We start from the raw sequence: 22,430 nt of genomic DNA, 5'->3' as shown, positions 1-22,430 counted from the left end.
GACCATGACTACATAATCCAGAACCCCCATTGCAGTCTCCAAGTCTTCTCCGGAGTTATACTACCATGATCAATCAGATTACTATCCAACCTCCATTTTTTCAAACAAATGTTTAAGGCTGGTTTACCATATCCCCAAACTAATTTAGGTTTCCCCCTCTTATATATTATTCCTCAGACACAAATGCCCTCATCTAAGAATAACCCTGCACACCATTGCACTTACACCTTTGTGTTACCCAGATAGCTTCATCACAGTATAACCACCTTTCCTATTTGTGCCCTCCCATTCTCTCATAGACTGTAAGCCGGACATTCCCTCCTTCTGTATTCTTTTTACTGTATACTTTCCTGATTTTAACATGAAATAAAAATGTATGAAAATAAGTAAATAACATGTAGACAGACAAAAGGTAGATGTACATTTTATTGAATCAGTTGCTATTTACAGGTCAAGTTCCAGTTACAGAATCGTTTGTTCTAAATGGAGATAATATTGATCCAGGGAATGCTAAGGCTGCTACAATATTTCTACACATACGTGATTACCAACAGAAATTGATCTTCTGAGCAAAGAACCTTAATATATACTACAGATGTCAAAAGGTTCAACTGCATCTCACTCAGATTGTGTATAAAGCCAAAAAGCGTGGGCCAGGACAAAAGAGCAAGCTCACGCTTATCTGTAGTGTGCATGTAGTGTTCCAGAAGTCACACTCTCCTCTGCATAATTCTGTCTCCTTGGAGAACAGAAACATGTCCCAGAAGATCTGTGTTCTGACAAGTCATGATGAGGTTAAAAAAAAACCAAACAAAAACTCTTAATGGTGTTTTAACAAGTGTATTAAGTTAATGACCAACTTGCATGAATATTTTCCTTTACACCTTTGGACGTAGGAAGTAGCAATATTTATGTGAAGAGGCAGCTTAATGTTGATAGTTTTTGGTGGAGGTACACATGCCGAGTAAATACTATATAAAGTGCCTTCCGCATTAGGATTTACAAAGCATGACAGTTATTAACACCCGTCCTCTGTGCAAGTAGTATGTTGTGCGTGCTACATGTTTCAATCCAGTGTTCAGTCTCACTCCACTCGAATAATGCACTTATGATACAATTTTACATAGGTATAAAGTACCCAGAGGACAACATTTTGCTCCTCATATGGAAATAGAAAAATCCCCACCTCTGACGTGTAGAAGTTACAGTGTATGAACATTACTCAGACCTTATTCAGACATCTGGGAAATACTGGCCGTGCTTGCTGCATGAGTTTTAATAAAACGGTGTATAGGATGCAGGCAAGTAAAAGATCTCTAGATATTAACCCCTCCACAGCCAAATGGGAAGAAAAACACCACACACAGCAGCATGTTCTTAAGACATCACTCGCTAATCTGAGTCTAGGATCCTGGCAGAACTGGATTCCCAGCAATGACTTAAACACAGTGCTGCCTTTACTTTACTAGTAATCTTAGAACAAAAACACCAGTTACTAATGCTAAAACCTACAAATCTGCACAAAATAATAATTAATCTAAAAAAACAAAAGACAAACTCTATTAAAGTGACAGGCTTAAGGTAGAGAACAGTCCAGGGGCAGAGGAAACCCACTGTTCACTCATAGCCGAGAGCCAGTGGTGTAAAAACTACTTGGACAAGGAGAGTATCTTATCCCAGAGCGTATTCCTCAGGAATAAGGGCTAAAGGATCCAAAGCACAGGGGGCAATGTAACCAAGTGGATTTATGCATAGGTTCCACCAGTGATGAGAAGTTCATAGGCCGGATCACGAGTTCTTCTGCAGAGCACAATACATGCACACAGCATACCCAGAAGCTGAGAAAAGGAGCAAAAAAACCACAAGATAAGCCATCAGTTTAGCTGCGATATAAACAAATATAACAAAAAAAAAAAATTGCAAGACAAAATAGAAAAGATGGATAGAAAATATATATAATTATTTTACTAGTTAAAATACTTTATCTTTCCATTATATGATTAGTACTGCTCTCACACTAAAGGGAAAAACAAACCTGTTGGCTCCCTGAAGTAAATGACTTTTCTCTTAACTTTGTCATTGCCTTGTTTCTCTTACACATTTACCTTGCTCACTGCTAGTAGGAAAGATGAAGTCTGGTGTTGCAGTAGAATAAAGATTTCTGACTGCACAATTGACACAAATGTATGAAACTCCCTTATGTTATGTATTTCTATCTTCCATTCACCTGAGAGGTGATGTCTCCAAGGCTCTCGAGTACAGTGGAATAGAATCCTAGGTGTGTGAGACTTGCAGTGAAATATGGAAAGGTCACATTTAGCATTAATTGAAGAAACCAAACCAGTTGTTCGGGCTTGCCAGCTATTTCAGCTAAGTGTGCTAGTCATTTCAGTTGTTAAAGCCACCATATTTCCTGAATGTACATTTACATTTCATAATGGGCTGATACCGTCAAAAAAATGAAATTACACCTAAAGCTGACCAGTTTTTTCTGCCCTACACTGTTCCCATAACACCCATAGTGGTGCATAGTGGCTATGGAAATAGTATATCATAATCTAGGACACATCACACCTCCTGATTTTTCTTGCTCTTTTCTCTTATATCACAATTGCATAGCATGAAAAATAAAAGCAAAGCAATATATTTTTCTCTATGGCGGCAGCCTTCCTCTCCTCTGCTAGTGCACATGCACCACTATACAGTTGGAATCCCCTCATAACTGATATTATTAAACAGACATCACAACTGTTCTTCCAATAGCAGTAATACCAGCAGTAGTATAGTGCTAACAGTAGTGTACACAGTACCTCAGAGTGATGCGAGCACTGCCTATTACTGCTTTACAGGAAAATCACCCAACATTTCCAAACTGCTGAATGGAAATCATGTGTAACTATACTTTGATAAGTCCACCCTTTCCCATATCCCTGCAATATTATGTAGATTTACCTTTCATAAGTTTTGGAATGCTGGTCAACAACCAATGGATAAGTAGAGTGAATACCAGACTGGGTATGTCATGTCCTTGCTATTGCTCCATTAGTATATGTATATTTAGTAGTACAGCATACAACATTCCATATTTGTTTTTCAGTGACCAGGGAAAGCTGAGTAAGATACTGGGTAAGACTATTGTAAGGACTGCTAAATAATAAATATATAGCATAAAATAAATCTCATTGCACGTTCCAGAGCTTGCCAGATTTGCTTTCAGTCTTCTGAGAAAGCTGGGCAACATAGCATGTGGAGCTTCTATAGGAACCAAAGCTTATCAGAACTTGCCTTTTATGGTTCTTGGAAAGATGGATAACATACCAGGTAATGCAATAAGAGAGACCACAGCGTGAAAATCTACCTAAAAAAACTCTCCCTTCTTACTCTATAACTGAGTAATAGCATGCCAGATTTGTCTTTCAGGGTCCTGGGAAAGCTAGGCAAAAAAGTACTGCTGCAATAGGGACTGCTGAATACTAAAAATACCTAAGTAAATACACTCCTCCTTGTTAACAGCTGCCTAGCTTTTTAGGAATCTGAGAAAGTTGGGTGTTTTGAAAAACAAACATACAGTCCTATGAAAAAGTTTGGGCACCCCTATTAATCTTAATCATTTTTTGTTCTAAATATTTTGGTGTTTGCAGCAGCCATTTCAGTTTGATATATCTAATAACTGATGGACACAGTAATATTTCAGGATTGAAATGAGGTTTATTGTACTAACAGAAAATGTGCAATATGCATTAAACCAAAATTTGACCGGTGCAAAAGTATGGGCACCCTTATTTTATTGATTTGAATTCCCCTAACTACTTTTTACTGACTTACTGAAGCACAAAATTGGTTTTGTAACCTCAGTGAGCTTTGAACTTCGTAGCCAGATGTATCCAATCATAAGAAAAGGTATTTAAGGTGGCCAATTGCAAGTTGATCTCCTATTTGAATCTCCTCTGAAGAGTGGCATCATGGGCTACTCAAAACAACTCTCAAATGATCTGAAAACAAAGATTGTTCAACATAGTTGTTCAGGGGAAGGATACAAAAAGTTGTCTCAGAGATTTAACCTGTCAGTTTCCACTGTGAGGAACATAGTAAGGAAATGGAAGACCACAGGGACAGTTCTTGTTAAGCCCAGAAGTGGCAGGCCAAGAAAAATATCAGAAAGGCAGAGAAGAAGAATGGTGAGAACAGTCAAGGACAATCCACAGACCACCTCCAAAGAGCTGCAGCATCATCTTGCTGCAGATGGTGTCACTGTGCATCGGTCAACTATACAGCGCACTTTGTACAAATAGAAGCTGTATGGGAGAGTGATGAGAAAGAAGCCGTTTCTGCACGTACGCCACAAATAGAGTTGCCTGAGGTATGAAAAAGCACATTTGGACAAGGCAGCTTCATTTTGGAAACAAAAATTGAGTTGTTTGGTTATAAAAAAAGGCGTTATGCATGGCGTCCAAAAAGAAACAGCATTCCAAGAAAAACACATGCTACCCACTGTAAAATTTGGTGGAGGTTCCATCATGCTTTGGGGCTGTGTGGCCAATGCCGGCATCGGGAATCTTGTTAAAGTTGAGAGTCGCATGGATTCCACTCAGTATCAGCAGATTCTTGAGAATAATGTTCAAGAATCAGTGACGAAGTTGAAGTTACGCCGGGGATGGATATTTCAGCAAGACAATGATCCAAAACACCGCTCCAAATCCTCAGGCATTCATGCAGAGGAACAATTACAATGTTCTGGAATGGCCATCCCAGTCCCCAGACCTGAATATCATTGAACATCTGTGGGATGATTTGAAGCGGGCTGTCCATGCTCGGCGACCATCTAACTTAACTGAACTTGAATTGTTTGTCCAAAATACCTTTATCCAGGATCTGATTAAAAGCTACAGGAAGCGACTAGTGGCTGTTATCTTTGCAAAAGGAGGATCTACTAAATATTAATGTCACTTTTCTGTTGAGGTGCCCATACTTTTGCACCGGTCAAATTTTGGTTTAATGCATATTGCACATTTTCTGTTAGTACAATAAACCTCATTTCAATCCTGAAATATTACTGTGTCCATCAGTTATTAGATATATCAAACTGAAATGGCTGTTATAAACACCAAAATATTTAGAACTAAAAATGATTAAGATTAATAGGGGTGCCCAAACTTTTTCATAGGACTGTATAATCCTGACTTCTTCTTGTAACTCATACCCTGGAGCTGCACTGTTTCCATTACAGCCAATAGCATTAGATTACAACCTTATAGTTAATGGGAGTTAAGCTGTGCCCCTTAACAATAGGTTCCATTGCCTCCTGAATTTCTGTGACATTAGCTGAATATGGAGGTTGCAGACTTCAGCAAGATTTCTGCTAAACTGCTCAGAGCAAGAATGTGCAGATAATTTTACAGACATACCTGACAATTTTTATTAGTTTTCAGGGATGTCTCCCTTTAACTACCACCATAAGGTAGGCAGTGATTTGCACAGATGGAAATAACTCTTAACGTTATATTCTGAAAACTCTCCTTATACTGTAAGATTTGACCACTTTGAAATTTTACATGAAAATCTAAAGGGAGCTTTCTAGTGTGACATGATGTGTACTGTCACCCTTAGACAAAGGCTCCATAAATTAACTTCATTTTATAAATTATTTTCCCATTTTACAAACAGATTCACAGCAAAACCTCTTACCTGTATAGCGGCAAATGCTAGCGCAGCCCATATTACGTACATCATTATTTCCTGCAGTTTCTCCACCACCAGAGCCTCACAACCCTAGAAATAAATACATTTTGATATTTTAGAAAACATTTTAAAAAGGAGAAGCTGTCGTGTCCAAATTAAACACTGGCAGCTACCTAAAGGTACAGTAATTGGGCTTACCTCAGAATACAGATCACCAGGTCTGCTCATGCTGCCTGTACAGTTAAACACATTATCACGGCAGCAACTCAATGGTACACTGTTATTCTTTGATTTAACAAACCATGGCGTTTTCTCCCAGTCTGAATAGTTGTGAATCCCGCAACAGTGAAGCTGTAAACAAAAATTCTCCAGTTAATATGCAGAAAGCAATTATTTATTCTACAAAGTTCTAAAAAAAACAACAACCCCAAAACCCTTAAGTATTTTTTCAAACTATATTTACAGTGTGCTTTGTATATTTCCTATTCCCAGCAGAAGGTTTGCGTCTGAAGGGTCTGCCTCTGTATAAAGCATCTTTTCATTCAGCAGCACGTGCCTAGAAAGCTCCAGAACCAAACGTACAGTGCAATGCACATCACACAAATGTGTGAATACACCTATATATTCTTACCTGTCTCTGTACATAATCGATCGCCCGGCTGGGTGAGTCAGAGGAAACGCCATTATATTGATTGAATACATTTGTGATGCTCCTATCAACTTCATCTTCTACCTATACAAGTAAACAAAATGTTTAGTTAACACCACATTGTTATGTTATGGGGGATATTCCCACCTCCAGGATCATATTTAATCTTGTAGCTAAACTAAGGCTCCATGCAGACAACTGAATGCGTTTCCCATGTGGGACCGAGTTTGCAGTGGAATGGGCTCTGACAGCTGGAGTGACATCTGACTGTATTCCATGATGCACGCACCTCTAATGGGGAGGGGTTCCAATCAATTCTGTTCCAATGACAGAGCAGGATAGGACCAGCCCTATAACCATCCGTATTATTGGAACAAAATGGATTTGAAGTTTCCATCACAGAATGTACTTGATGTTACACGGAGTGTCATCGGAGTGTATTCTGGCGTAAACTCTGCCCCACAGCTGAAGCACACTTGGTAGTGTGCATAGGGCCTAAGTGAAGTGTTTTATCCAATACATTGCTTTGTATATCGGTCTTAATTTGTCACCTACAGCTCATTCGCATCTGTGCCCGGGGTCTCCGCTTTCAGGTTTCCATTTCCTGCCCGAAACTGGACAGGAGACGGAAACCTGCAGGCATTTTTCAAACCCACTCAAATGAATGGGTTTGAAAAGTGTCCGGCCGTGAGCGCCGGTGAGTGTTTTGTGTGCTCCGCGGCAAAACCGGTTTTTTTTTTGGGGGGGGGGGAGGGGGGGGTTAACCGGACACAAAGTTGGACATGCAGGACTTTGTGTCCGGTTTAAGAAAAAAAAAAAAAAAAAAAAAAAAACGTTTCACCACGGAGAGCTCAAAACGCTTACAGTCTGTCAGGTTGCAGAAGACGGAAACCTCAGAACGGAGACCGAACGCTGATGCTTACTAAATGGAAAACGTGATATTACCTTTACAGTAAAATAGTTTCTCATGTGCACTAGCACTAAAGGAGCAGCAAAATGGCATAAATACAAATAAAAAAAAAATAAAAAAAACCAAAGTGTGTTCTCAGTGCCAGTGAATAGCATGAGTTTCTGCTAAAGGCTCAAAGAATGCAGTATGGGGACTATATTAAGACAGGCATGTTATACAGGTTCACTGGAGTTAAGAATATTTGGCTGTCCTTCCAGCAATGTGTGTGTGCCAGACAACTTTATAAGCTGGCATTTATTTGCTGTACAATTACTGACATTTTCTTGCTTACATTCTAGGAAATTCACTGACAATGCTCTCCATCATACATCTGCAAAAAGTCATTTTTGTGCAAAACAGTGACTTTGTAATGTCTGTTTTTTTGGCATAATAAATGTAATACAAGTGATGAAACAGAAGAGCACAAATGATATGCACACATCAGTTACCTTAGCTCTGTAGATGTATCCTAGAACGACAACAACAACTTCAGTCACAAATACCAGAAGCAAGATGATGACAAACTGAGAAGAGAAACAACGACAGGTTATCATTATTAAAAAACCAAATTATATGTTGTATTGTACAATCACTAAAATATGTATAGTAACTGGTTTTATTATTAAAGCAGAATAAAAGCTGAAAGACTAAGGAATAATAAAAAAACTCATCGGGTGAAAAACCTACAATAATGGCAAGACACCAGCAGCATGGGTCACACACACTACAGTGGCATTGCTATTGCACTTGCTTGTAACTCTTCCTAAACCTAAGTATATAACTGAATAACTAGTAAAAAGCAAAAAAGCTTTATATTTAGCCACTGTATTACCCTGTAAAAAGCATTCATATATTAATTTTGCATCAGGACTAGAGATGAGCAAGTACTGTTCGGATCAGCCGATCTGAACAGCATGCTCCATAGAAAATGAATGGAAGCACCTGGCACTTCCGCTTTGACGGTGGCCGGCCACTTAACCCCCCACGTGCCGGCTACGTCCATTCATTTCTATGAGAGCGTGCTGTTCGGATCGGCTGATCCGAACAGTACTCGCTCATCTCTAATCAGGACCCCTCAGATCAGCTATTTCTCCTGTAAGCCGCAGTGCTTTCATAGTACTTGTACATAGCAGCACTAGCTATAATTATTGCACATAGGCTGCAATACTTACAACTATTGCTATTAAAAGTAGGAGAAGCGAGAACGGCTGATCTAGTTCTGATGGGTAAAGAACTGATCTACAGGGGGACCAGTAAGTTCACGGGGACCCTGCTGATCTATAATTGATGTCCTATGTTATGGACAATACATGAATTAACAAAAAAAAAAAAAAGAATCCCTTTCAATGAATGAACAAACTGTGCTGCTCAGTGTACACAGGAGGTGTGCAGGGTAATTATGTGGGGTGGGAAGTAGTCTGTGCAGATCTCATGTGATGAAGCCATGTCTGGTGAGCAGTCTCAACTAACAAGAAAGCCTTTTTTTGTGCAAATGGTCAGCAAATAAAGTGGCCCAAGGCACTGTACAATTTACAAATGCCTATAGGGCTTTCAGATAGCCATCAGCCAACAGTTAGTCCTCCAGTTGAAAACATTGGGCTGGTGTAGGTCCCAAAAGTGGCATCTACATGAACAATTGAGCCTGATTAAAGAGGCAAAATTGTTACATATTAAATACACCAGGGGAAAGTGGGAGGAGAAAAAATAATGATAAAAATCATACCCATCTTCCACTGGTGCCTCCCAGCCCATTGTTTTCTTCCAGTAAAGGGCATGTGACGTGCCAGGGTCTCTTCCTTAAAGGGGTATTCCCATAACTCTTGTTCTGCAGCCTGAAGGCTCTGTACTCTCTTCACTTCCTGGATTTCTCACACATTGGTGGGCGGGGTTTCACTTGCTCTGCTATTTGCTATGATCCACAGTATGATGCTAATGTGGAAACTGATGTAGCAGGGCTGGATTTGAGTCAGCTTGCAATTACATACCGAGGTAACGGACTCCTTATCTCAGCCCTTATCAGCCAAATTGATTGATTGGCTGATAAGTGGAAAAGCTAAAGACAGACAGCACAGTAATCCAGAGCTCTCACCTTCCCCCAGCCCTATATGAGCTCCCTTGCTTGTCAGCCCCTCCTCCCCTGAGAGCAGGCAGCTACTACACTTGACAAATGAGCAGATAATCCCAAGGGCCAGTGTTAACAATGAAGTGAATAAATTAAGATAGCAGCAAAACAAAGCAGTTTTGATAAAGCAATGTATTTAGGAAAAGTCTTATATGCACATAAACTAGCAATATAGATAGGATCCTTGTTATGGGACAACCCCTTTAAGCCAATCATTGGCTTCAGTGGAAGGGATCCAGGACATCACCGCTGGCGACTATTTTCACATTGAGAAGACAGCCGAGCAGAAGAACCGGACCGCATGGGGAGGACTCCGGAGCCCCAGGGACAGAAGAGTATAATTTTGTATTTTATCACTTCCTCCAGCCTACTTGAAATATAAACACTTTGCTTGGACAACCTCTTTAAGTAGTTGTTTTTTGTAATCTCTCCATTTACTTCTGTAGGTGTTATGGAAACAGAGAGCAGACACAAAAACCACCAGATCTTACTTATTACTTATTATTACTCCATATAATAATAAGAGTAATAAGATCACAGGTATCAGACTCTTACCGTTGCTAGGCCACAGCGGCTTTCACGAATGGTAGCACAACAACCAATCAAACCTATGATGAACAGGAGCGCTCCTGCAGCTATTATTATTACACCGGGAATAAGGGTGTAAACGTCTTCAAAGAAGTGGTCATAATCATCATACGTAATGAAGACATACGCCCCCACATAACACAGGATGCCTGCAGCAGCCTGGGGAATAAAAAGAAAAAGTTAGCAATAAGCCAGCACAAACATTCACTTTCATCTTTAAGGAAAGTAAAATCAGAAAAGAAAATGCCTGTAATTGCTGGTTATGTCTCTTTACGCTAGGTTCACACCTGCGTTCACGGTCTCCGTTCTATGGTTTCCGTCTTCTGCATGCATGAAAACGGAAACCATAGACCGGGTCCGGCCGTGCGTTTTAGGCTCTCCGCCGCGAAACCGGATTTTTTTTTATCCGGACACAGAGTACTGCATGTCCGACTCTGTGTCCGGATTATAAAACCCGGTTTCGCGGCGGTGAGCGCAAAACGCTCACCACCGCACATCTCTCTCACCCATTCAAATGAATGGTTGAGAGACTCCTGCAGGTTTCCGTCTCCTGCCTCTGTTTTAGGCAGGAAACGGAAACCTCAAGTACGGAGATGGCAACGCAGATGTGAACAAGCCCTTACTTTGTAATTTTCCCTACCAAAATTTGCTACAATTTTGATACTGACTTCCATGAAGTGTTGCATATGCATTGTAGGCACCTATACCAATGAATGTCAGACTTCACCGTTGTGTCACATTTTCCACAGACGAGGCTGAATACTTAATAGTTAATAGCCTAGTACAAGTAAACAACACTCCAACCTCTCCAAGATCAGCTGAAGTCACACTATAGACATTATTTGACCTAGTGATGCATAAACAGATTTGCAAAAGGCTGATAGTCATTTCCTGCCAACCATCAGTATATTTGTGACACAAACAAGAGGACTACTCATAACATTTTTATCTTAAAGGGGTTGTCTCACGTCGCATACTCACTAGTCTTCGCTGAAGTAAATTCTTCTGTCTTCCGGCTTTGTTGCGTCATTGCTGGGCGGGGTTACATATGCAAAGCCAACGGTGAGAAGTCGTCGCTTCTATGCCGCTGGCCCTGCGTGTGCGCTAGGCATCGGACGTACAGCCTTCACAATGTAATACAGACCCGGCATCCGCTGTAATAGAGAGGCGGATGCCGGGGAGTGTAGACGCCAGCACAGGTGAAGCCAGCAGCGGCAGGACCGATGCTGCTATTCCACTCCTCCGCCCTCCCCCCCTCCGGAATAGCAGCATCGGTCCTGCTGCTGCTGGCTTCACCTGTGCCGGCGTCTACACTCCCTGGCATCCGCCTCTCTATTACAGCGGATGCCAGGTCTGTATTGGTGGCCCCGTCCCTCCCCCCAAAGTGTAAACTACCCCCCTCCAGGCTCGCTCCCATGCACTTAGAGCCTCCTCCCTCCCCCCTCAGAGCAGCAGATACATCACTTGACTTATGACCAGATAAGTCAAGGGATGTGTAAAAAAAAAATAAAAAATGAATAACGTAATATAGTGGACAAACAAAGCAGTTTTGCTGAAGCAATGTATTTAGGAAAAGTCTTACATTCACATTAACAAGCAGTATAGATAAAATCCTTGTGATGGGACAACCCCTTTAAAGGAGTTATTCTGTTCTTTAAGGATAGGCATTACAGCATTAGATCTGCGTAGGGTCCAACATCTGGGACCCTGGCAGAACACCAGAAGCGAGGCAGTGTGGTAGAGCTTCGCTGCGGGGGTAGGTACTGAAGTGCCGCCCCATAAACTTCAATGGGACACCACAGTGATGCCTCGGTACTGGAGATTTGCAAGATCCCGGGTGTTAGATCCCAGGAGAGATATTTATCTGAAAGCTAAGCCATCCATCTTAGAAACTGGATAACCTGTTAAGGCTAAGGCCCCACGCAGAGAATTGTTGTGGAAAAGACCACAAATCAATCGCATTCTGCCCCCCCCCCCCCGAGTTTTTTCACCCTCAACAATGATCAACATTGTCCAAAATCATCCATTTCAACCACCATGTGTATGGGTAGCTTTAAAGTTGCATTCAGTGGGAAGGGGATGGGAGCTATATAAAGACTGGCACATTGTACACGGGGCCTTGTCACATGTGCCAGCGGAGAGCCCTTAATTCATTATTAGACATCCTCACGGTATCCTGCACCCATGCAATAATCTTAGCCAGCTCCACTCCATCATTTATGCCACGTAAATGGCGTTTGTGGTGTAGGTGTAAGCGATAACGGCCCCATCTACATCAAAGAAAGGTGCAAAAACAAATAATTGACTATTGTGAAGAAACTAAAACACTGTATAAACCTAACCTGAAATAGCAAATCTACCAATATGTGATTTATCCGCCCAGGCCTACAGTCAACCAGACATGAAGACACATCACAGACCTGCTTTTATTCTCCTTTGACCTATTTGGATAATTTTATACATGGCTGAAAATATTCCTGTGTATAGAAACAGACAGGCCTCAATTCACATTGTGAAAGCAGTAACTGTGTGGTGTATGCACCAGGTAAGTCATATGTCAAAAGTGCCTATAAGCCCTTCCATTCAACCAATAGAGACAAAAAAAGTCAATTTGGCCTCCTCAAAGCTGGTCTACTTTATAATTCTACAGAACAATAAGGTCTGCGGGAGTATTAATAGAGGCATCCTGCAAAAAATACATGTCGTAGTAGGGCCGCACCTTAAGACCTGCATCAAAATCTTGGTATCAGTTATTCACATATCAATAACCTGGACTGAATAGTATACAGCGAGTGACATATCCTTCAGCCACTGGCAGTGTCAGAGAGTTCATGGAGGCAAAACTACTGACATACTCAATATAAGCAAGTTCACAGGCATTAAATGAGGTGACTTTCAGTTCTGGTTATTTCCCTCAATGTATTTATTTATGGGCAGCGTACACTACTACAGCCATCAAGTAGCATAAGTGTAGACTTCTGGTTGGAAATCTCTCTTACATAAGCCTTATAGTCTACACACACAGTGTGAACAGACTTCCCTCATAGATTGTAAGCCCTCGCGGGCAGGGCCCTCTACCCCACTGTGCCAGTCGGTCTCTGTTAGTATTATATCTGCCTGTATATTTTGTGTATTGTATGTAACCCCCAAATGTAAAGCACCATGGAATTAACCCTATAGAGACACAGCTCAAAAGAGACTTGAGGACCAGGCCTCTTTTTTCAAAACTGACATGTGTCACTTTAAATGGCAATAACTTTGAGACGCTTTAACTTACACAAGTGATTCTGAGATTGTTTTTTCGTAACACATTGTACTTCATGTCAGTAGTAAATTTTAGTCGATATGTTTTGTCTTTAATTATGAAAAAATAGGAAATTTGGTGAAAATTTTGAAAAAAATGCCGTTTTCAAACTTTGAAATTGCAAGCCTTTTAAATAGAAATCCATACTACCCAAATTTTTTCATAAATATAATTAACCATATCTCTGATTTATGTAGCAATCAAATTTTAATCACCCTTTCATTTTTTTCAGATATTATAAGGCTTACAAGTCAAGCAGTAATTTTCCAAATTTTCAAGAAAATTTCCAAAGCACATTTTTCAAGGGACCAGTTCAGTTCTGAAGGGAACTTAAAAGGCCTCTCTAATAAAACCCCCCATAAGTCATCCCATTCTAAAAACTGCATTCCTGAAAGAATCCAAAACAGCAGTTAGAAAGTTTCTTAACCCTTTCAGCATTTCACAGCAATTACAACAAAATGGAGGTCAAATTTACATTTTTCAATTTCTGTCACTAATATATTTATTTAGCCCTAGAATTTACACATTTACTAAGGGTTAAAGGAGAAACTGCACCGCACATTTTGTTACACAATTTCTCCCGAACATGATAATACCCCATATGTGCTGGTACCCTAATGTACGGGCACACGGTCGCTCTCAGAGCGGATGGAGCGCTAATTGGATTTTGTAGGCCAGATTTTGCTACAATACTTTTCAAGCACCATGTCCCGTTTGCAGAGCCCCCAAAGTGCCAAAACAGTGGAAACCCCCAAAATGTGACCCCATTTTGGAAACTAGACCCCTCAAGGAATTTATCAAGGGGTATAGTGAGCCCTTGGACACTACAGGTGTTTCACAGATTTTTTTACCGTTGAGATGTGAAAATGAAAAATTACTTTTTTTTATAATAAAATGTCACTGTAGCCCCAAATTTTTCATCTTCACAAGGGGTTAAAGGAAAAATTGCACCCTACATTTTGTTACAAAATTTCTCCCGAACACGACAATACCCAATATGTGCTGGTACCCTAATGTACGGGCACACGGTCGCTCTCAGAGCGGATGGAGCGCTAATTGGATTTTGTAGGCCAGATTTTGCTAGAATACTTTTCAGGCACCATGTCCCGTTTGCAGAGCCCCCAAGGTGCCAAAACAGTGGAAACCCCCAAAATGTGACCCCATTTTGGAAACTATACCCCTCAAGGAATTTACCAAGGGGTATAGTGAGCCCTTTGACCCTACAGGAGTGTAACAGAATTGGCCCGATAAAAGGAAAAGTGACATTTTTTGTTATAAAATGTTGCTTTAACCCCAAATTTAGCATTTCCACAAGGGGATAAAAGAGAAAATGTACTCCAAAAATTGTTACGCATTTTGTCCCAACTACAGAAATGCCCCTTATGTGGATGTAAAGTGATGTATGGGCACACTGTAAGGTCCAGAGCTGAAGGATCGCTATTGGGATTTTGGAGGGAAAATTTAGCTGAAATCTGTTTCAGGCACCATGTTGCATTTGGAGAGCCCCTGAAGTGCTAGAACAGTGGAAACCCCCCTCCCCAAATGACCCCATTTTGAAAACTAGACCCCTCAAGGAATTTATCAAGGGGTTTAGTGAGCACTTGGACCCTACAGGTGTTTCACAGATTTTTTTACCATTGAGATGTGAAAATGAAAAATTACTTTTTTTCCAATAAATTGTCCATTTAGCGCCATATTTTAAATTTTTGAAGTAGTTAGAGAATTAAAAGCCCCCCAGTTTGTCACACAATTTCTCCTGAACATGGTAATACCCCATATGTGGCCATAATCTGCTGTATGGGTACATGGCGGGACTCAGAATGGAAAGAGCGCTATTTGGCTTTTGAGGGCAGTTTTCTGGTGCCATGTCGCATTTGCTGAGCCCCTAAAGTACCAATACAATGGAAACCCCTCAAAAGTGACCCCATTTTAGAAACTACACCCGTCAAGGAATGAATCAAGGGGTATTATCATTTTGAGCCTAAAAATGCTTCCCAAAAATTAATGTACAAAATGAAAATTTTAATTTTTCAAGAAATATGCCATTTTGGTGTCCACTACATTGCACCCACTTTGTGTTGTCAGAGACCTGCACTCCTAAAACTATTAAGTGGGCCATCCTGAGGGGCAAAAAATTATATATGTGGGTGTAAACTGCTGCTTGGGCACACAGCAGGGCTCAGAAGGGAAGGAGCACTACGCTTTTTGGGGTACAGATTTAGAGGGACTTTCTGGGCGCCATGTTGTTTTTGCAGAGCCCTGGAGGTGCCAGTGAACTGGAATTCCCCAAGAAGTGACCCCATTTTGTAAGGGCAATTTTAGGCTCTCTGCAAAAGTGTCATGGCATCCAAAAAAACCAAACCGTCTAAGTCTGTGCTCCAAAAACCAAATAACCCTTCTTTCCTTCTGTATCCGGCTGTGCCCCAATATCAGTGTATACCCACATATCACATTACATATGTTATCCCGGGTACACCAGTGTCATATATGTGCCCTTATATCAGTTTATACCACATATGACATTACGTACATTATCCCGGTTACACCAGTGTCATACATGTGGCATAAACTGCAGTTTGGGCACACAGCAGGGCGCAGAAGGGAAGGAGCGCGATGAGGCTTTTGGAGTACAGATTCAGATGTTTGGTATCTGGACGCCATGTCATGTTTGTAGAGCCTGTAAGGTACCGGAAAAGTGGATTCCCCAAAGGAGTGACCCCAGTTTGAAAACTGCACCCCTCAAAAAATTTCTCAGGGGGTGTAGTGAGTATTAGTATCCCAGACGTGACTGCACAGCGGATGGCGAAGAGGGAATATATAAGCGGTGCGGAGGACATTGGGAACACCACATTCCCTACTATGTCCCAGTAGCTCCTATAATTGGGGGAGTCACTCTGGGGGTCACTTCTGGTGTCTTTTCGCTCATAAGCTATAAACATGGGGTGTCCCCTGATATCCGCTCGCACCGCTTATATATTCCCTTCCTGCCGCAGCCAGTTGTGTTCTAATAATTTGGCGATTTTTACGGGCTTTTGTTCTTGCATTATTAGATGCTATATTTTCTTTATTTTTCTGGTGACGTGGACATATAAGGGCTTGTTGTTTGCGGGATGCGATGTATTTTGTAATGACACCATTTTTGGGTGCCTACAACTTACTGAATACATTTTATTAACTCTTTTTTTGCTGGATTAAAAAAAAAAAAAAAATCAATTCTGGTATTGCGTTTTACCTTTTAAATTTTTCCCCATGCAGCGTACAGTATAAGTAACATATCTTTATTCTGTGGGTTGGTACGGTTACGGCGATACCTCATTTATATTATTTTTTTATGCAATACTAATTCTGCAGAATAAAAACACATTTGGGGACATAAATCAATGCTTTTTGCATCGCCATCTTCTGAGAGGCGTAACATTTTTATTTTTTGGTTGACAGTGTTGGTTGGGGGCTTATTTTTTGCGGGACAATGTGTGCTTTTTATTGGTACTGTTGTGAGGTGCATTTGACTTTTTGATCACTTTTTATAGCACATTCTGTAAGGTGAGATAGCAAAAAAAATCACTACTTCCAGCGGGTTTTTTCCGTTTTTTTTTTCCCGTCATTTACCGTGTACATTAAATATTGTTTCAGTTTTATTGTACAGATTGTTACGGACGCGGCGATACCAAATATGTATTGTTTTTATTAATTTTTAGTTTTTTTTTTAATATAATTTGTTTTCTATAGAAAAAAAGGGTTTTTGGGGCTTTATAACTTTATTAAATGTTTGCAAACACTTTTTTTTCCCACTTTTTTTTTTTCAACTTTTTCATGTGTCCCTATGGGACACTTAGAGCAGTGATGATTGCATCACTGATTCTCTAGTATAGAGTGAGACACAGGCTGCAGTGACAGCCTGCGTGTTATCACTCTATAAACAGGAAGTGAGCTGTGCGGACGGCACAGACTCACTGCAGAAGATCCCGGCCAGGATAAAACCAGGATAAAAAGGTAAGTGGGACTCAGGGCTGGCTGGGGTCACTAAACAGACCCCTGGCCACATAGTGGGGGTACCAGCACCCCCCGATCTCGCAGCGGGGGGTGCCGGGGACCCCCACAAGATCGGGCAACCTGTTGTTTGCCGTGATCATGTTTGATCACGGCAATCAACGGGTTAAAACCCAAAATCGGCACTCATGTCCGATGGAGGGTGATGGAGCAGGGTGTTAGGTGTCAGATACAACTAACACCCGCTCCTAGAATGCCCGCACTGCGCTGCGGGGATTGTTTACATCCATGTGGTACTATTACCACATCGGTCGTGAAGCACTAGACATCCATGTGGTAATAGTACCACATGGGTCGGGAAGGGGTTAATGGTGCTATATAAATAAATAATAATAATAACAAACGGCAAAGGCTGAGCCTAACAGTGGACACACACACTAGATTTTCATTGGCCGAAATGGGATATTTTGGTTGACGATTGGCTATGCAAGTGATTTGGTATGCTTAAAGGAGATGTCCATCTTCAAATTCAGTTTTCATACTGACCTCCCTGTTAGGGTTTAACACCCAGACCCTGCACCTGTTTTATTCAAGCAATGCAGTGGCCAAGACTACAGCACAGCTCCTATTACTTGTATGTTCACCCGCAGCCTGTCCACCAGCAGCTTCCGGCACACGGAGACTAGTAGAATAGATGACCAGTGCAGGATCCACCTCTTGGACCTAAACAAATCACATACTGATGACCTATCCTGAATAGGACATCAGTAGAAAAATTTGATTCTGGCTAATCCCATCCACACATTGCAGAAAACCCCCACAGTGGAAACGCTGCAATTTCAGAAACGCATGTCAATTATACCTGCAGAAACGCTGGTGTTTTCCGTATAAGTATAATATTGGCAGAAAGCCCGCAGTTTGCGACTTTCTATGAAAAACATTGCAGAAAAAAAAAATTAATGTTTCCAACCACAGTCTTTTCTGCAGCGGTTTTTACTCATTTTCTGCAATTTTTTGAGCCAAAGCCAGGATTGGATTGAGTAAAAGGGAGACATATAAGAACTTTTAAGCCTGCTAAAAAACTCAGTAGGATGGTCTGATGGTATGTAGTAAGTCACAGCAAAAAAAAAAAAAAAAAAAAAAAAAAAACAATCTCTGTGGAAAAGTGTTGTGTTTTTTCAGCAGAGTTTTCCTCTGTGGACTTTCTGCCCCTATTATACCGTGTTTCTCCGAATATAACACAGGGTCTTATATTATTTTTTGCTCTGAAAAAACGGGTTAGGGCTTATTTTCAGGGGATGTCTTAATCCATGAACAACAATCCACTCACCAGACCTCCTTACGCCCAAAACAATTAGAGTCTGCAAGTGCCAATGGTGGACGGGTTCTGTGTCACTCCTGTCAAAGGCATGTCACTGTCAAGTCACTTGTCATTGCAAGTATAGCAGTTTTAGGCCCCTGGTGACCAGAAGCAGCCACAACGGAATGGTGCCAGCAGGACTAGCTGATATATGTGTACTAGCGTATACAGCGCAAAAAGACGTGTGTTATACAAAAAAGCCATTGAACTCAATGGCTAACTACATTGTACACGTGTAAAATGTACAGAATACACGGAGCGTAAACTCCGTGTGAAGGGGCCCTAAGTTAGGGAGCGTTCACACTACCGTCAGTGTCCAACAGCTAGTGTCCTATGCTAATGTCTGCGCAAAATCCTGCGCGGACATTAGCAGCAGACACTAGCTATGTCCGTTACATTTTACATTGATTTAAATGGACATCGGGGGTGTTCTTTTACTGTCCGTGGGTGTTCTTAACTGTCCATTCCCAAAGATGTCCGACTTTGCAAGTGGACAGCAAAACCCGACGTAGGTTTTTGCTGTCCGCTTGAAAAATCGGACATCTTTGTGAACGGACAGTTAAGGACAGGCACGGAGTGTAAAAGAACGCACCCGATGTCCATTTAAATCAATGCAAAATGTCACGGACACAGCTAGTGTCCGCTGCTAATGTCCGCGCAGGATTTTGCGCAGACATTAGCATCGGACACTGACGGTAGTGTGAACGCTCCCTTAAACATTTTGTCATCTTGGTGGAGACAGTCTGTTGTCTTGATCAGTTGCTGATGGATACATCCATGAATACAGAAACTTTTTATGCATACATGTAGTGTCCCTGCCTGAGAACCTGTCCACAATAAGAAAATCAGGGCTGGGAAGACAACAGAGCTGTGGCCTGGACCGTGGGGGAAGGCATCGGAGCATTGGGGAAAGGAGAGTGGATTTTTTTTTTTAACTTTTCACCACCCTCAGCCAATTTAATAAATAATTTGGGTGTCCACAGCTGTGTAGGATGTTTTCAGCCAGCTCAGACTATGTTCACATTTGCACCAGAGGCCCTGTTAGAGATTGCAATGTCCGCCTGCAGTCCAGCACAAATGGCTTTTTCGTCCATCGGTTTGAATGGGGTCACCTGGTCTCATTATCTATCCACTAGTTTGGTGGTCCAGCTGTCCGTTGTTCTGGTCCTTTGGAGTACCAGATCAACAGACAGGCGACAACATTGTGAAGTTAGTGTCATATAGACACAGTGCTTATTGTAAAAAAAAACCCTATGAAATATACGACGACTTGCTTGTTCACATTGATGGTGGGATCACTCTTACAAATAATCTCACCGCCACACGAGGTTTCTGGAAGGGTCTCTGACTAATGTGATGTAGAATGTAATGGGCCACTACAAGTAACTATTCCCCATCCCCTGCACTAATATGAGACTCCTTACTTTTGTGTGGCTTTGTGACAACCTACAGAATTTCTTGCTACTAAAGCAATGTGTGTCTGGCTACTGAAGTGCATCTTATATATCATCAGGTTCCTGGTGTGATCCTGAGATTTGTACACAGAACACTGCAGACAGATAAGTGGGAGCTGAAGCAGCTGAGTGCAGGCTGCCAGGGATCACCCACACACCCAGTAACAGCAGTGCCAGGAGATGGATGTCACTGGAGGAACCCAAGCCATGTCGGCCGTCTGGAATTACCATCACATATTCTCCACACAAAGGCAGCGGCTGTTCACAAGTACAACACCCAAGCGGGAAGACAAAGGGTTAATACCCCCTGACAGGGCAGAAAGGGCACGTACTGCTAACCAGCCCCACTGCCACATAACATGCCCGCAGCGGTCCCGGTCAGTAGGCGAGCACAGGTCTCTCTCGCACAGCCACCTCACACGACCCCACTGCGGCAGCGCCAAGGACAAGACGTGTACCCCGCACTCTTACCCAGAAGATGAGGTTGAGGAAGACCAGGACGGTCTTAGAGGAGATCACCTCGCACTGCCCCATCTCTCCGCTCACAAGATGGCGGCCCCACTGTGTGACGCAGCTCCCGGCTCACGGGCTCCCCAGGCAACCAGCCACGGCCCCTCCCACAGCCTGGCACGTATCACGGCATGGCAGCCGCCCACTGCTGATGGGCACTCCTCCATCTTTGTTTAGGGAAGTGAGGATACTTCAAGGATGCTATAGTCATATAACTGCTCTAGTCATAGGGCCCAAGCAGTATTGTAGGGAAAGCCTGGCGTGTGACTGGAGCTGGGCTTGCAGCTTTACATGTGACTGCCATAGCACAGTTAGTAATGTGATGGCAGCTCTGGGTGTGACCTGGTGTAATCTTCCAGGCTAAGAGGCTTCTTCATATCAGAACTTTTGGTGATTTATTCACTGACACTAAACCCACAGTACAGACATTGCTCCCTGTTGTGTCCTGCTTTACAGGAATGGGCTGCCGCAGGTCAGAAACCTCCAAACTGGGAGCCTTTAACCCTTTCCCACTAATGGCATTTTTCCCATTTTCGTTGTTGACTCCCCGCCTTCCAAACCCCCAACTTTTATTCTTCCATTGAGCACTTAACATTGCGGGACAAATTGTACTTCATAGTGGTAAAATGTTCTATTCCGTATGATGTACTGGGAAGCTGAAAAATCATTCAGAGTGGGAGAAATTGGAGAAAAGCCACATGTGCGACTTTCTTACAGACTTTGTGTTTATGGCATTCACTTGTGCAGCTGCAATAACCTGTCATCTGTATTCTACGGGCTGTTATTCCAGGGGCACCAAATTTAGGCTGAGGCTCCATGTTGCATAAATGCTGTTTTTTGTGTTGCAGATTTTGTTGGGGGAGGGGTCATTGAGCCAAAACCAAGAATGGAAGTTAAAAAAATATTGAGCGTCACAAATGGCAGGTTGAATATAGTCCATTACTGTTTGTCTATTGGCAGAAAGAAAACTGATAAATTCCCATTCATAAAATTGATGTATTTAGAAAAAGACTTAGATGGGCCCCTCATAATATAATTACAGGCACGACAATTACCACATTTGTGCGTCACTGCAGGTCGAACATTTCCCAGCCACATAGGACATGTTTTTGGTGGACTTCAATGGCTGTGTATGACCCTGTCCGCCAGGTTCCTCCCACTACGATATGTAATGGAAGGTCTTGAGGTAATAACCTCCCGAACATCTGGGACTTGTCCCAAAATTTCCCAATAGGTGTGCAACACCTTTAACTTCTCATCAGACTTGTTATACGTGCCCATCATTCATATGGCTGGTGAAGTAATGGCACGTTGTCTTGGGACCAATAGGGACTCCCTAGGTGTACGCCTGGCCATAAGATGGGATTTCTGCAACAAAGGTAATGGATAGCCCCTGTTTGCAAACCTATTTAGGAGGAGATGACTCTGACTATCTAAATCTTGTAGGGTAGAACAGTTATGTCAAACACCAGGAATTGTCCTTTGGGGATCCCCTTTTTAAGTGGTGTGGGATGGTGACTATCCCAGGTTAGGAGAGCATTGGTGGCAATACTTTTTCTATAGAATGTGGTGGATAATCGATTATTGGAAGAGATGGTTATCATGATATCAAGAAAGGGAAGTACCGTATATACTAGAGTATAAGCCGACCCGAATATAAGCCAACCCCCCTAATTTTACCACAAAAAACTGGGAAAACTTATTGACTCAAGGGGGGGGGGGGAATGCAGCAGCTACTGGAAAATTTTAAAAAATAAAATGGTCGGAGTTTTGGGGTGCAGTGGGTGCTGGGAAAGGGGAGGGGGTGTTTTGGTTGTCTGTCTGC

The 22,430-nt window shown here is 42.0% G+C and overlaps 1 protein-coding gene across 1 annotated transcript; it reads right to left on the bottom strand.

Annotated features, from left to right (window-relative positions):
* Positions 1-408: 408 nt before the first annotated feature.
* On the bottom strand, positions 409-20,685 carry TSPAN3 (tetraspanin 3). The gene is made up of 7 exons (XM_075273767.1): positions 20,567-20,685; positions 9,955-10,146; positions 7,727-7,801; positions 6,311-6,412; positions 5,878-6,030; positions 5,686-5,769; positions 409-1,838 (listed from the first exon to the last, which is right to left on the bottom strand). The coding sequence occupies exons 1-7, from the start codon at positions 20,627-20,629 to the stop codon at positions 1,746-1,748; spliced, it is 762 nt and encodes a 253-aa protein (XP_075129868.1). The 5' UTR covers positions 20,630-20,685; the 3' UTR covers positions 409-1,745.
* Between the last annotated feature and the right edge of the window lie 1,745 nt (positions 20,686-22,430).

This window comes from Leptodactylus fuscus, chromosome 5 (genome assembly GCF_031893055.1).
Source record: "Leptodactylus fuscus isolate aLepFus1 chromosome 5, aLepFus1.hap2, whole genome shotgun sequence".
Taxonomy (NCBI): domain Eukaryota; kingdom Metazoa; phylum Chordata; class Amphibia; order Anura; family Leptodactylidae; genus Leptodactylus; species Leptodactylus fuscus.
This window is presented reverse-complemented; position numbering and strand designations above follow the sequence as displayed.

Excerpts from the sequence above, each read along its gene's own strand:
- TSPAN3 (XM_075273767.1), bottom strand. The coding sequence starts at position 20,629 with ATGGGGCAGTGCGAGGTGATCTCCTCTAAGACCGTCCTGGTCTTCCTC. Across the intron at positions 10,147-20,566 it reads TCCTCAACCTCATCTTCTGG|GCTGCTGCAGGCATCCTGTG; the intron begins GTAAGAGTGCGG and ends TTTATTCCCCAG. Across the intron at positions 5,770-5,877 it reads CTGGTGATCTGTATTCTGAG|GGTTGTGAGGCTCTGGTGGT; the intron begins GTAAGCCCAATT and ends ATTTATTTCTAG.